The 13,578-nt window shown below is 38.6% G+C and overlaps 1 protein-coding gene across 3 annotated transcripts in view; it reads right to left on the bottom strand.

Annotated features, from left to right (window-relative positions):
- Positions 1–4,111: 4,111 nt before the first annotated feature.
- Positions 4,112–13,578, bottom strand: part of RAD51AP1 (RAD51 associated protein 1) — a 33,122-nt gene continuing 23,655 nt past the window's right edge. Inside the window, exons 5-9 of one of the 3 annotated variants that reach the window (XM_048823677.2) lie at positions 13,173–13,259; positions 12,387–12,539; positions 11,864–12,022; positions 8,762–8,911; positions 4,112–4,253 (exon numbers count right to left, since the gene is read on the bottom strand). In XM_048823677.2, the coding sequence (XP_048679634.2) occupies positions 4,204–4,253; positions 8,762–8,911; positions 11,864–12,022; positions 12,387–12,539; positions 13,173–13,259 (599 nt within the window). In that variant the 3' untranslated portion in view covers positions 4,112–4,203. Of the gene's footprint in view, positions 4,254–6,758; positions 7,590–8,761; positions 8,912–11,863; positions 12,023–12,386; positions 12,540–13,172; positions 13,260–13,578 lie in introns of those variants that run through there. The other 2 variants (XM_048823668.2, XM_048823686.2) reach the window with 2 other exon arrangements.

Here is a 13,578-nt window from a genome sequence, read left to right on the forward strand (position 1 = left end):
TATTGGTTTATTTGTCTTTCTTTTATTTATTATTTATTTAATTGTCTTACCTATTATTTATGTATGCTAATAAATTATTCAGCTCTATAAAGAACACTAGAAAATAGGATGAGGACAAAAATCATAGCAGTGCTCATAAAATACTGATAAATCTTAATTCTCACTTCATTTTACGGAAACCCCAATTGTTATTGCAAGTCATAATTGCTCTAACTATCTGTCTAGGTTCTTCTACCATACCCATCACTGTAATATTTCAGCATCTTAGAAACAATAAACTCGCAACAGTGTTTTCTGTCTTGAATGAACCCTAAGTATTTGAATACAAAACATACTTTTCACATATTGAGGAACTCGAATTTAGCACATATTCCTGTTCTCAGATGCTCACCGCAGATCTCTTTTGCATATTTTGCATCTGATCAGTGAGCAAAACTCCCACTAAAGTCAATGGGAGTTATCTGTGGGGTATGAATGCAGACTATGCAACCAAGTTCTGCAGCATAATCAAGAGTTCAGGAATGCGGTTAAGAGTTAGATCCAACGGGAAGGTCTTAACTCTAGTGTCAAGACCCAACTCAGCTAGATAATACTTAGACCTGCAATGAGTGCAGGGGATTGGACTAGATGACCTCTCCAGGTCCCTTCCAGTCCTATGATTCTACTGCCCTCCAATCTATCTGTTTTTTAAAATAATATATTTTCTTTAATTAATACACTGTTCACATTATTAAGTCTTTCAACCTCCATTTCCAAATGTCACAGACCTTGCTATATAATTATAAGTCATTATTAATAAACAATTAGTAAGTGTCTTCAAAGTTTCCCACCATGATTCAATAGAAGTTTCAGTTTTTAACAACTGTGGAGCCAAGGCATCAATCTTAATCTCCAACCTTTCCTCCATGGATCTTAATGCAGAAAGAAACGTCTTCCATGAGATCCCCAGAGAATCACCATTTTCAAAAATGGGGTCCCCGGGACCTGCCTTGCGTGAAGGAGAATAGGGAGTTGCACTGGGTGTACCTGAACATGCAGCTCCATCCCACCAATCACCAGTACTTAACCTCAAATTGTGTTCAGTAGGCCTCTGCCGATTTTTCTCATCTGGCGATTTTCTCTTTTTCTGTGGCATTATCACTGCACTCAAAGAGAGTTTGAAGTGAGAAATGCACAAGCCGATGACACAGAAGAATGCCTGCAGGTAAGGAAACCTGCTGCATGCACATTCACAGCACCACCGTCCTGCACTGTCCCCAAGATTTTGCCATTTTGAATCTAGTTTTTATAAGCATGCTTGGGATCAAGGCTAGTGTTAGGGCCAGAGCAGATGCATGGTGTCTTTGTCGCAGTGGAATTCTGCAGATTGTATCTATGATGTAGTAATATTCTAAATGACAAACTGCATTCTTGTGGTCATAGTGACCAAACTACCCTCAAAAGTTATGTAAATAATTAGTAAATTTGCATGTGAGATTGCAATTATATTGTTTTTGATTTCATCTGTAGGAGATGGTAGCCAGATCTGTATATAGGTCTGAATAAAATTCCTTGTTACCCTGGAGTGACAATCATCCTTTTGCTTCAGCCAGGGTGAGTGGTACCCAGCTCAATCAGATTTTTAGAGGAGTTGGAAGCAAGGTAGTGGACTAGGAGCTACAGCCAAAGACCTTGTCTACTATAACCCTATTCTTAAACTCACTTATCACTTAAACTGCCTTATCACCAGTGCAGTTCCACCAATGGTAGCAATGGGAAGAGCACTAGTGTAGATAAGGCACTGGCCAGGTTTACTACTATGTTATTTAATGCTGCTCCACCTTATATTCACAAAGCACCTTTCTTTCTGAAGGATCGCCAAGTGCCTTACAAACTAAAATCAAAATGCATACATAGACTACTTACTGTCTCACTAATGAACAGCCAGCCAGTGGAGTGAAACACAGAAAAAGTTTAACAGTGCACAGCAACACTACGAAAGAATTCAGAGCAGAAAGGGAAGAAGAACATTATATATGGCTGAAATTGGAGGTGGTATTTACATAGAAAGTAATTTCCTGAGATGGAAAATGGCCAGGATAATACAATCAACCTATGCTTGACAAAAGACAATGGGATTTCAAATGGTTAGGGTCTCCATTTTATGCATTATCCAGTCTTTTTTGGCTCCTTCTGTGTCCCTTTATAAGTTGGGGCAGAAAGGAAGCAAAACCCTTCATAGCAATGACCCTACCAACCAAACATACTAGCGAGACTTCTGTCTTCTTCAAGTGGAGCGTGCGGCAGCCCTGACACATCTAGCCAGAAATATTGTCTATACACCTCTCAAGGACAGAGACTATGGCTATGTGTACGCTACAAAATTAAGTCGACACAAGTTACGCTGTCGATCATAAACCGCTATAATCACATTGCCTGTGCATGTTCACACAACGCTCCTTGTGTCCCCAGAGCATGTCCACAGATGGTGCTCTAGTATCGAGGGAGAGAGCAGTGCACTGTGGGTAGCTATCCCACTGTACAGCTAGCCACCTTCACGTGCGTGGAAGCTGCTAGGAGTTGTGGGAATGGGAAATGGATTGCAGTACGTCATGGGTGAAGGCTCACCATCCCATGATGCAGTTTTTTCTGTTCCATCATTCCAACTACACTTCATGCCATTTTTCAACGGCCCCTGTAAACTGTGTGTCTGCCATCTTTGCCTGAAAACATGGATCCTGCACTGCTCTCTAGTCTTGTGATAAGTGTTACGAACACAACACCGCTGATCATGCAGTATTTCATGATCTGCAAATCTGAACAGGAATCCGTGGTGCCTGCCCTGCTGTGTGCCATGGAAAGACACAAATCCAGATTACTTTTGGCATTCATGGAGCAGCTGCACATGGTGGACCATCACTATTGGGCTCGGGAAACAAGCACTGAGTGATGGGATTGCATCATTATGCAGGTCTGGAATGGCGAGCAGTGGTAGCAGAACTTTTGGTTGCCCAAAGCCACCTTCCTGGAACTGTGGGCGGCGCTCACCCCTGCCCTGCAGCACAAGTACACCAAAATAAGAGCTACCCTCTTGTGGGAGAAGCATGCGGGGATCACTGTGTGGAAGCTGGCAACTCCAGACTGCTCCCCGTTAGTCATGAATCAATTTGGAGTTGGGAAGGCCACTGTGGGGGTTGCATTCACGCAAGCATGCAGGGCCATTAATCACATCCTGCCAAGAAGGACTGACTCTGGGAAATGTGTGTGAAAGAGTGAATGGGTTTGTGGCAATGGGATTCTCTAACTGCGGCATGGTGACAGATGGCACGCATATCCAAATTCTGGCCCCAGACCATCTTGTGACAGAGTTCATCAGTAGAAAGGGCTACTTCTCTATGGTATTGCAGGCACTGGTGGATCACTGGGGTCGTTTCACTGATATCAACGTGGGGTGGTCAAGGACGGTACACGATGCATGCATCTTCAGGAATACTGGCATGTTAAACAAGCTGCAAGCGGGAACTTTCTTTACAGACCAGAAGATTCAAATGGGGATGGTGAAATGCCTGTAGTGATCCTGGGAGATCCAGCCTACCTCTTATTCCCATGGTTTAAGAAGTCTTATACCAGAAACCTTGATAGCAGCAAGGAGCGCTTCAACAAAAGGCTCAGCTTGTGCAGAATGACCACTGAATGTGCCTTTGGCAGATTAAAGGTGCACTGGCGCTGCTTTTTTGGCAGGTTAGACCTCAATGAGGAAAATGTTCCCATGGTCATAGCAGCCTGCTGTGCTCTGCATAACATTTGTGAAGCTAAGGAGGAAAATTTCCCCCAAGGGGTGGAGAGTTGAGACGGCTCACCTGGCGGCTGACTTTGAGTAGCCAGATACTAGGATATTAGAGGGACTCAATGGGGGGCTATTTGAATCAGGGATGCTTTGAAGTAGCATTTTGACAATGAGCCCCACTAATGTTTTTTTGTAATGCATTCAGCAAGGCTTTATTTACTTGCCGCCTGGAATGACCCTTGTAATGACTGCTTCTTGAGCAGGATTTGTAGCCTGCAAATATGCCAATTGCCTCTGTGTATGAATTCCAGCACCAACCACTGTGTGTAGGAGAAAAAGATTCACTTTCTTTCTATGAGTACATTTTTATTAAACAGCAATAACCAATACACAGAATTCGGTGTCCTGCAAGGGAAATGACACTGAGGAGCACTCTCTTAATGGACACTCTCATAGCTGTGTGTAGGTCCAGCTGTCATTAGGCAACCTGTTTGAAGAGATGGAGAGAAAGGGGTACTGTGACGGGCTCGAAATATGCAAGGAATATGGGGTGGGAGACAGGGGGGGAGTTTGGGGAGGGTATGGCATGCAGTTCTATACAGTCTCTCTAATCTCTTGGAGCATTTCACTATCAACCATCGTCATGCTGCTCAGGTGGCCAGTAGTATATTCCTACTGATATATTCTTATTAATCAAGCATGGAATTTCTATCCCTAGAGATTCAGTTATACAGTTTGATTCATTTAAGACTTTTACTATATTTGACTTTATACGCTTTCTTTCATATATAGAGCCACTCCCCAACAAGCATGTCTTACTCTGTCAATCCTATATATTTTGTACCCTAGTATTACCGTGTACCATTGATTATCATCATTCCACCAAGTTTCTGTGATGTCTATTATATCAATACAGACACTTCCCGACTTACGCAAGTGTTCCATTCCGGAATGCCTTGCGCAACTCGCATTTTGCGTAAGTCGGAAACGTATACCTGACCATTACGCAAAAAAACAAATTAAAAAAACCCTCCTATTTCTATCTTACAGAACCTTTTCCGTAAGTGCGGATTTGCGTAAGTCGGGTCTTGTGTAACCCGGGGAACGTCTGTATCCTCATTTAATACCAGGCACTCAAGTTCACCCATTTTATTATTTAGAATTCTAGCATCCGTATACAAGCACTTATAAAATTTGTCACTTTTTAGCTGTCTGCCATTGTGATGTAATTGAATGGGATTCTTTTTCGTTTGACTGTTTCTTTTCAGTTCCCACCTGTACTTGATCAACTTCTATCCTCTCATCTTTACTAGGACATAGAGAATCCTCGTTAATAGATCTTCCCATAAGGGATGTATCTGTCTGAACCATATGCTCGTCCACAACTGTTGGCTTTCCCCCAGCCCTTAATTTAAAAGCTCATCTACAAACTTTTTAATTTTATGTGCCAGCAATCTAGTTTCATTTTGGTTTAGGTGGAGCCCATCCTTCCTGTATAGGCTCCTCCTTTCCCATAAGGTTCCTCAGTTCCTAATAACCCAAAGCCCTCCTCCCTATACCATTGTCTTATTCATGCACGGAGACCGTCCAGCTCTGCCTAACTGGCCCTATGCATGGAACTGGAAGCATTTCAGAGAATGTTAAGCATTTCAGAGAATGGAGGTCCTGGACTTCAATCTTTGAGCTGTGTCAGTCCCAGGACATTAGAGAGACAAAGTGAGTGAGGTAATATCTTTTATTGGACCAACTTCTCTTCGTGAGAGAGACACGCTTTCAAGCTTATACAGAGCTCTTCTTCAGGTCTGTGTAAGCTTGAAAGCTTGTCTCTCTTACCAACTGAAGTTGGGTCAATAAAAGATATTACCTCACCCCACTGTGTCTCTCTGTTAGGATTAGGGTCAGTGATCAGAGGTTCTTTTGTTCTGTTTTAAATAATTTTGACAGGGTTGTCAAACTATAGCAAACGGAGCGAAATACTGTGTTCTTCATTTATACCGTCACCCCCTTTGCTTTTTTTGTTCATAAAAAGCATTGGTATTAATGCTAAAAACCAAACTATACAATTACTGGTATTTATGACAGAAACCAAATCACAGCACGTAGTGAATATCTGTTGTGAACGGATTTAGAGCTCAAATAAATTGCATAACTACTGAAAGGAATTATTTATCTTTCACTGAGGTTCCAGCTTTTACCTAACGTTGCCACTGGGACGATTGAGGCACACAGAGGTCAGGTGACTTGTCTAAAAAATTTAATCCATTACTTAGAATCAAGAATTCCTCTTAGTCATTCCCAGGAAACAATAAACCTCCTCGGTTTCTTAAATCCACAATAAATAATCTTTTAGTATCTTGTTTTATTTTTATAATCACATTTGAACTGAAAAAGTATAACTGTAATTAGTCCTTTATACAATTAAGTTATATTTTACTTCAAACAGCATCATAGTTCACAAAATTATATTATTCAAATATTATTCTGAACAACTGGGCTATTTATCCCTTTAATGCCTTTCCCCCATATCCCATACTGAAGGGAATTAAGAAGTTAAAAACTATCATCTATTTGCAAATGCTTCACTGATTCATTACCCAGTCCTTTGAATTGTTACGAGGTCAAATTCATCCCTTGTGTAAACTGGCACAACTGACTTTTGTGGCAGTGTGCCTTCTTAAACAAGAACTGACTTTGGTCCATGGACTCACCATTTCTAAATTAAGGTCAGGTCCTGGTGCTTCAGTAACTACCATTCCAAAACTTTATTTATTGCACAATAAATAGATTTTCATAATCATAAAACCCTTGATTTTGCAAACATTTAAGCATATGCTTAACTTCAATGGGTTTTGGATTTGTCTCATAACTAGTTCCACTGACTTCAAGGGGATAATCACATGCATAAGGTAATGCTTACATATTTGCAGGGCTGAGGCCAAAGTTTGTAAGAAATTTTCAAAATGCATAAAGTCAGTTACTATTACAAACTAGCTGTTTATAAAGTATATTTTATTTTACTTTTTTTAAAAATACAGTTTTCTAAGCAGCACATTATACATTCTTAGAAATAAAATCCACACGAATACAAATATCAGTAAGTTTTAACAAAGATTTGAGAATCAACTTTTCTGGACTGGGAGGAACAATGATTTCACTTTACTAAAGGGATTCTTTAATTGGACTATGAACAGAATGAATACTAAAAACTGGGAATTCAAAACTGCAACTTTAAGGTTACATTATGAATCCATTCTATATTTTTAGATCCATAATTGATACACTACTTTTTAGATTGTTTTTATGCAATTTAAAAATGTAATACCCCCCCCCCCTTTTTTTTTCAAAAGAGGATAGACATCATAAGGGTACAATCTCAAATACACAATCAATTTATTTGGGCCTGATCCATCAAAGGTGCTGAGCAACCTGAGGTCTCCTTGATTAAGTAATATTATTCAGCAGCCAAAGGTGCTCAGCACTTCACTGGTGGTACACTGCACCTTGAGGGATGAAGGCCCTTTCTTAATAACAGACAAGCAACATTGACAGAATTTCCTCCCTCTGAATGAACAGTTTAATGAATAGTTTACTGCTCATTTGTTTTCAACCCTGTTTAAAAACAAAAGAACCCCACCGAACACTCAGCTTCTTTCTAAACAGTAATCCTTCAAGTGAGAGACACTTTCATAGATCATTCAACTGCTGGCGGCAGTTGGGTGCAGTGGTTTCACTCGTGCTAATCTGGACAAGCCAAGTCTGAGACCTTGAGTAGGTGATTTAACTGAAATTCCTCCCAGTGGGTTACTACTGCATCCTGAGGCAGCTGAAAGCGTTTTAAAACAAAACAAGTGTCACAAATTAACAGAAAAATCATTGTCACTAACTTACAAAAAAGAGCTAATAAGTATACTCTTCTAGAAATTGCAGAGAGGCCTGAACAATATTGCAGGAAAGCACATAAAAATCAGGTACACTGCCAGTGGAAACATATTTGACAGTTACAGCAGAAGGGGACAAAATCTGCAGGAGACTTTTAAGGCTCCCCCTACATGTAACCTCAGGGTGACACCAACACATTTCACTCTGCTACCATAATACAGCATTTCTCAAAATCTGGACTGCCGTACACTTGCTGGAGCTCTGCAGAACATTAGCAGGTCTTAGGGTACTATATTCCTTCACCTTTTTATCAACTGCTTTTACAAATATCCTGTTTTTATTGCCATGAAGAGGCAGGGTACATGAAAAAACAGCAGAGAACAAAGAGCACGTAGCCCTCTAGCCTAACATTAGAGGCTGCTGCTACATAGGAGAAGAGAAACTATGAGTCTCCCCCCACTGAGTCTGCTCTGCTGAAACTGTGAGCTACCACTCTGAGCCACTGGTAGGGGCAGGAGGTATAAGTGGAGGATGAATAGCCAGAGGAGCATGGAACTAGGCATTTGGCAGCATGTGTAGTAGGAAATGAGGACTTGAGAGTATGTAGACATGTGCAAGGAAAGAGGACCAAGCAGAAAGGATCCACATGCAGAAGAAGACAATAGATGAGAAAGGTGAAAAAGCAAGAGGGAGCAGCAGTGTGATCTAACTTTTTGAAAAAAGACCAAACACTTATCATACTAAAGGCAACTACAAATACAAAAATAATAGTACGCAAGTATTGGTGTAAGGAAGCAAATAGTGCATTGCCACAGGGATGCTGGACACCTCTTAAAAGAGGAAATGTCCACAAGACAATCCCTATATTGAGATTTGTGCCACGCTACTGGGAAAAAGCTTTAGCACCCTTGTCCTATCAAGAGAAAGGATACTGAGGCACCTGGGAAGTGGACAGGATAATTTTGTGTGGGACAATTGACTCTAGGACACAGGTGAGTGGGGTAGCTCATACTTTGATGAGGAGGTGCTTGTTCAGAAATACAAATACTTTAGAGAACATCTTTTTAAACACATGTAAATAGGTATATTTGTCTGCAGTTACCATATTACATATACCTGGTGGTATCCATTTGGGCTTCTTCTTGTCTGTTGAGGGACTTGATGTGTATAAAGGTTTTCCAATAGGTTCTGGAGAACTTGATGTCTTCTTCACTGTTGACTGAGATTTTGCTTGGATTATCCGTGGAGAAGAAACTAATGGAACCACTTTAGCAGGAAAACAAAAAAAGCTTTAGAAAAATTGCTCTTTATTAAAGAAATCACACTGCACAAAATTACTGTGCAAGTGAGGACCATTCAATTCAAAGAAATACAGGTGGATATGTCTTAAGAATCCCGCCTTCCAATCAATGCAAGTACATTTATTTGAACACGTTATAGCCTCATACTTATTTCCTGGTTTGGAAGTAAGCACTTATCTTGTTACTGGCATGGGACGTATTGTAGAACTGCATGAAGGGACAAGCTAACATAAACTCTGCCATAAACTCTACAAGAAAAAACATTTCCACACCACAACTAAAATGGTTCTGTAGTATATGATTTAGCTTACACATTGTTTGAAACTAAATCACACCAGCAGGTCTGATGCATAGTTATTTAACACACATGTAAGAAATAGTTTTTTAAAAGGTTGTTGTGCTGATACAAATTGTGTTAAAGAGACACAGTGACCCTGTAACTCAAGTGTGGTAAATAAATATCTTTAACTATGCTATTAATAAACACTGAAGATCATTAAAGGCCTTGATTCCCTGTAAGCAATCCATGTGGGTGCAGGGATCCACCCAGCCAGATGTGATCATATGATAAGGACCTAAAAGTAAAATAATGTGGAAAACCTAAATGAATCATTGTTATGTTTATTTGCTTGTTGTTGTTTTTTAATGGGACACAGTCAATTGAAAAAAAATAAATCATCCTTCTGTCTGTTCATTTTTATTTTACTCGTTACACCTAAAACTCAAAATTACTCTAATTGAAAGATTAAATAATTATTTCTAGGGCTGTTGACTAATCACCGTTAACTCACAAGATTAACTCACAAAAATTATTCATAGTTTTAATGGCACTGATAAACAATACCAATTGAAATTTATTAAATATTGTGGATGTTTTTCTACATTTTCAAATATATTGATTTCAATTACAACACAGAATACAAAGCCTTGCATGGTGACAGGTTTCAGATGAAGTGGTCTTTAGCCCACGAAAGCTTATGCTCAAATAAATTTGTTAGTTTCTAAGGTGCCACAAGTACTCCTCGTTCTTTCTACAGAAGACAAAGTGTACAGTGCTCACTTTATATTATTATATTACAAATATCTGCAATGTAAAAATGATAAATAGTATTTTTCAATTAACTTCATACAAGTACTATAGTACAATCTCTTTATCATGAAAGTGCGACTTAAAAATGTAGATTTATTTTTACATAACTGCACTCAAAAATAAAACAATGTCAAACTTTAGACTCTACAAGTCCACTCAGTCCTACCTCTTCTTCAGCCAATTGCTACGACAAACAAACATTTATGTGAGATAATGCTGCCAGCTTCTCACTTTCAGGTGACATTGTAAATAAGAATAGGCATTCGCATGGCACTTTTGTAGCTGGCATTCCAAGATATTTACATGGTACATATGCTAAACGTTCATATGCTCCTGCATGCTTTGGCCACCATTCTGGAGGACATCCTTCCATGCTGATGACGCTCGCTAAAAAACTAATGTGTTAATTAAATTTGTGAACTCCTGGCGGAGAATTGTATGTCTCCTGCTCTGTGTTTTACCCGCATACTGCCATATATTTCATGTTATGGCAGTCTCAGATGATGACCCAGCATGTTGTTCATTTTAAGAATACTTTCAATACAGATTTGAAAAAATGCAAAGAAGGTACTAATGTGAGATTTCTAAAGATAGCTACAGCACTCGACCCAAGGTTTAAGAATCTGAAGTGCCTTCCAAAATCTGAGAGGAACGAGGTGTGGAGCATGCTTCCAGAAGTCTTAAAAGAGCAACACTCCAATGCAGAAACTACAGAACCCGAACCATTAAAAAAGAAAATCAACCTTCTGCTGGTGGCATCTGACTCAGATGATGAAAATGAACATGCGTTGGTCTGCACTACTTTGGATTGCTATTGAGCAGAGCCCATCATCAGCACGGATATGTCCTTGGGAATGGTGGTTGAAGCATGAAGGGACATATGAATCTTTAGTGCATCTGGCATGTAAATATCTTGCAATGCCAGCTACAATAGTGCCATGCGAACACCTGTTCTCACTTTCAAGTGACATTGTAAACAAGAAGCGGGCAGCATTGTCTCCTGCACATGTAAACAAACTTGTTTGTCTGGGCAATTGGCTGAACAAGAAGTAGGACTGAGTGGACTTGTAGGCTCTATAGTTTGACATTGTTGTATTTTTGAATGCAGTTTTTTTTTGTGCATACTTCTACATTTGTAAGTTCAACTTTCTTGATAAAGAGATTGTACTACAGTACTTGTATGAGGTGAATTGAAAAATACTATTTTTTATTTTTACAGTGCAAATATTTATAATAAAAAATAAATATAAAGTGAGCACTGTACACTTTGTATTCTATGTTGAAATTGAAATCAATATATTTGAAAATATGGAAAACATCCAAAAATATTTAAATAAATGGTATTCTATTATTGTTTAACAGCATGATTAATCGTGATTAATTTCTTTAATTGCTTGATAGCCCTAATTATTTCTCATTTTTTATGTTGTCCATTTGACAGCAGTTTGTGTACAGTTTCATTATTATCCCAGATAGTTAGTGCGTCAGTCAATTTCCCCTATTTCTCTAAGTATTTCACACAATACAGGACAGACTTTTTTTTTTAAATTAGGAAAAAATGATTGTAAAACCACAAAAATCAGCAGGTTGACTGAAGTACAGGGAGAGTACCTGAAACTTCTTTTCACTCACTTTTTGAAAATGACTCTGCTTTGAAATGTAAACAGGTCAGTGTGCGCTAGGGAACTTTTAGTACATGGTAGCAGGGTTCAGAGGGACAGTTAGCATGCGGCACAACTGCATGTTGTAGATTCACCCCCCAGTTCATATTCACTAACTGTCTGTCTAAACAAGTCCTGTATTTTTTGGTGATTACATCAAGCTTACGTGTAGCATTAATTCTGGATTTGGAGAGTTTCTTTTCTTTTTCTGTTTGGACCTTTAACTTAATTTCTTTCCTTTTATTTTCTTTAGTTTTCTTCTTTTTTGCAGCAAAATCTTCATCATCTTCCTCACTGAAATCTGAACCACCCTCTGATTCCTCATCTAAAAACAGAAGAAAAAAATATATGAGGTTTGACATCTCTTTAGTAGGAGTGCAATTTATTGTTGCCACCTGGTTTTCTAAGCACATTCTGAACAAAAGGAAACCATGTTTGGAGTCCTAGGCTGAAGGTCGAATAAGGAATAATAAGCTCAACTGACCAGGTCAAAAACCTAGCCTTTAGCTTCGGTCTCTTGAAATGCATTCAGGACACATAGCTAATAACAAATTGTAGTATTTCAACGAGGAACAGAGGTATATAAGGCTGAAAACAGTAAACATTTTCCTGAAAATATTCTTCTCTCAGGATAATTAGACATATTCAAAACATACCCAATAGGAAAAATGTAATAGTAGAAAACTTACCAGACACAAAGTCTGGCTCATAGTTATCAGCATGGTCTCCCTCATCACTGTCATCTGTCAGTAACTTCTGCTGTGACACAGCTTTAGATGCTGCTCTTCTTTGCCTATAACCACCTGTGGGGATGTCATTGTCATCTGTGACCTGATCGGGGCCTGCAAGATAAACAGTGGTCTTATTAACACTAGTTAATAAAGGAACTGGTTGCATGATTAATAGTAAGTACTAAGTGTTTTGCTGGACTGGAACCTTAGTTTCCAGTACCGATTCTGAGTATTTCTGGAGATCTTTATCCAAGTGCACAGTATCTGAGCTTCTTCAAATGTCTGTAATTCTCATTTTATTTTATCTTTTTAAAAACTGCTCTGAGTCCTTTTTGCAGGTAAAAGTTGCCAATGCTATTCTGGAATCAAGGTGTTAAGAGTGAAGACTCAAGTAGTTGAGAGTACTTAGATCTTCCAAGGAGATAAGCAGTGCCTTAAAATATTTGTGTGTGCACATGCATGCATGTGATTTTGTTCAGTTTTCACTTTTTGATGATAAATTGATGGTTTAAAAAGATTATTTGGAAATCTGAACTCAATTCCTACCAATTTTAAGACAGGAGCCAAATTTAGATCTAAACAGATTGAATATATCTTTCAGACCAAAGCATATTTACGCAATAAAAATCACTTTTATTCTTTTTTCTCCAATAGTTTTTGCCCTCACTTCCCTAAAAATAAATGTTTCAGGAACACTGCTTACACATATGTTTACATATACAGACAGACACAAAAATAACTTACCTAAGAGACCACTATCTGCACTGCAGTTGGAGAGGATGGAACTGCTGTCTACATTTTCTAATTCAATAGTTTCACATTTTTTAATGCCTATATTTAAAAAAATGCATAAAATATGTTTGAAAATTTGCCCTATAAAGACTCAGGATATCAAAAAATGAAAATAATTTACCCCAAACAAGTTAAACTCTAGCAGATTCCAGATAAAATTATTTTTAGTAGATAATGATATTATTTTTTGTCACGGAAAAGCTGCAATGTAATATATTAACTTTGACCAGAATTACAGTTGCCACACTGTGATGGGCTGAAATAATTTGTGATTTTCTTTGTTCTTTATAATAAATTGAATTGCATTATATCCATTTCACTATAAGGAAACAAGGTGTAGACAGTATAGTACAGTGTT

This window comes from Caretta caretta, chromosome 1 (assembly GCF_965140235.1).
Source record: "Caretta caretta isolate rCarCar2 chromosome 1, rCarCar1.hap1, whole genome shotgun sequence".
NCBI lineage: Eukaryota > Metazoa > Chordata > Testudines > Cheloniidae > Caretta > Caretta caretta.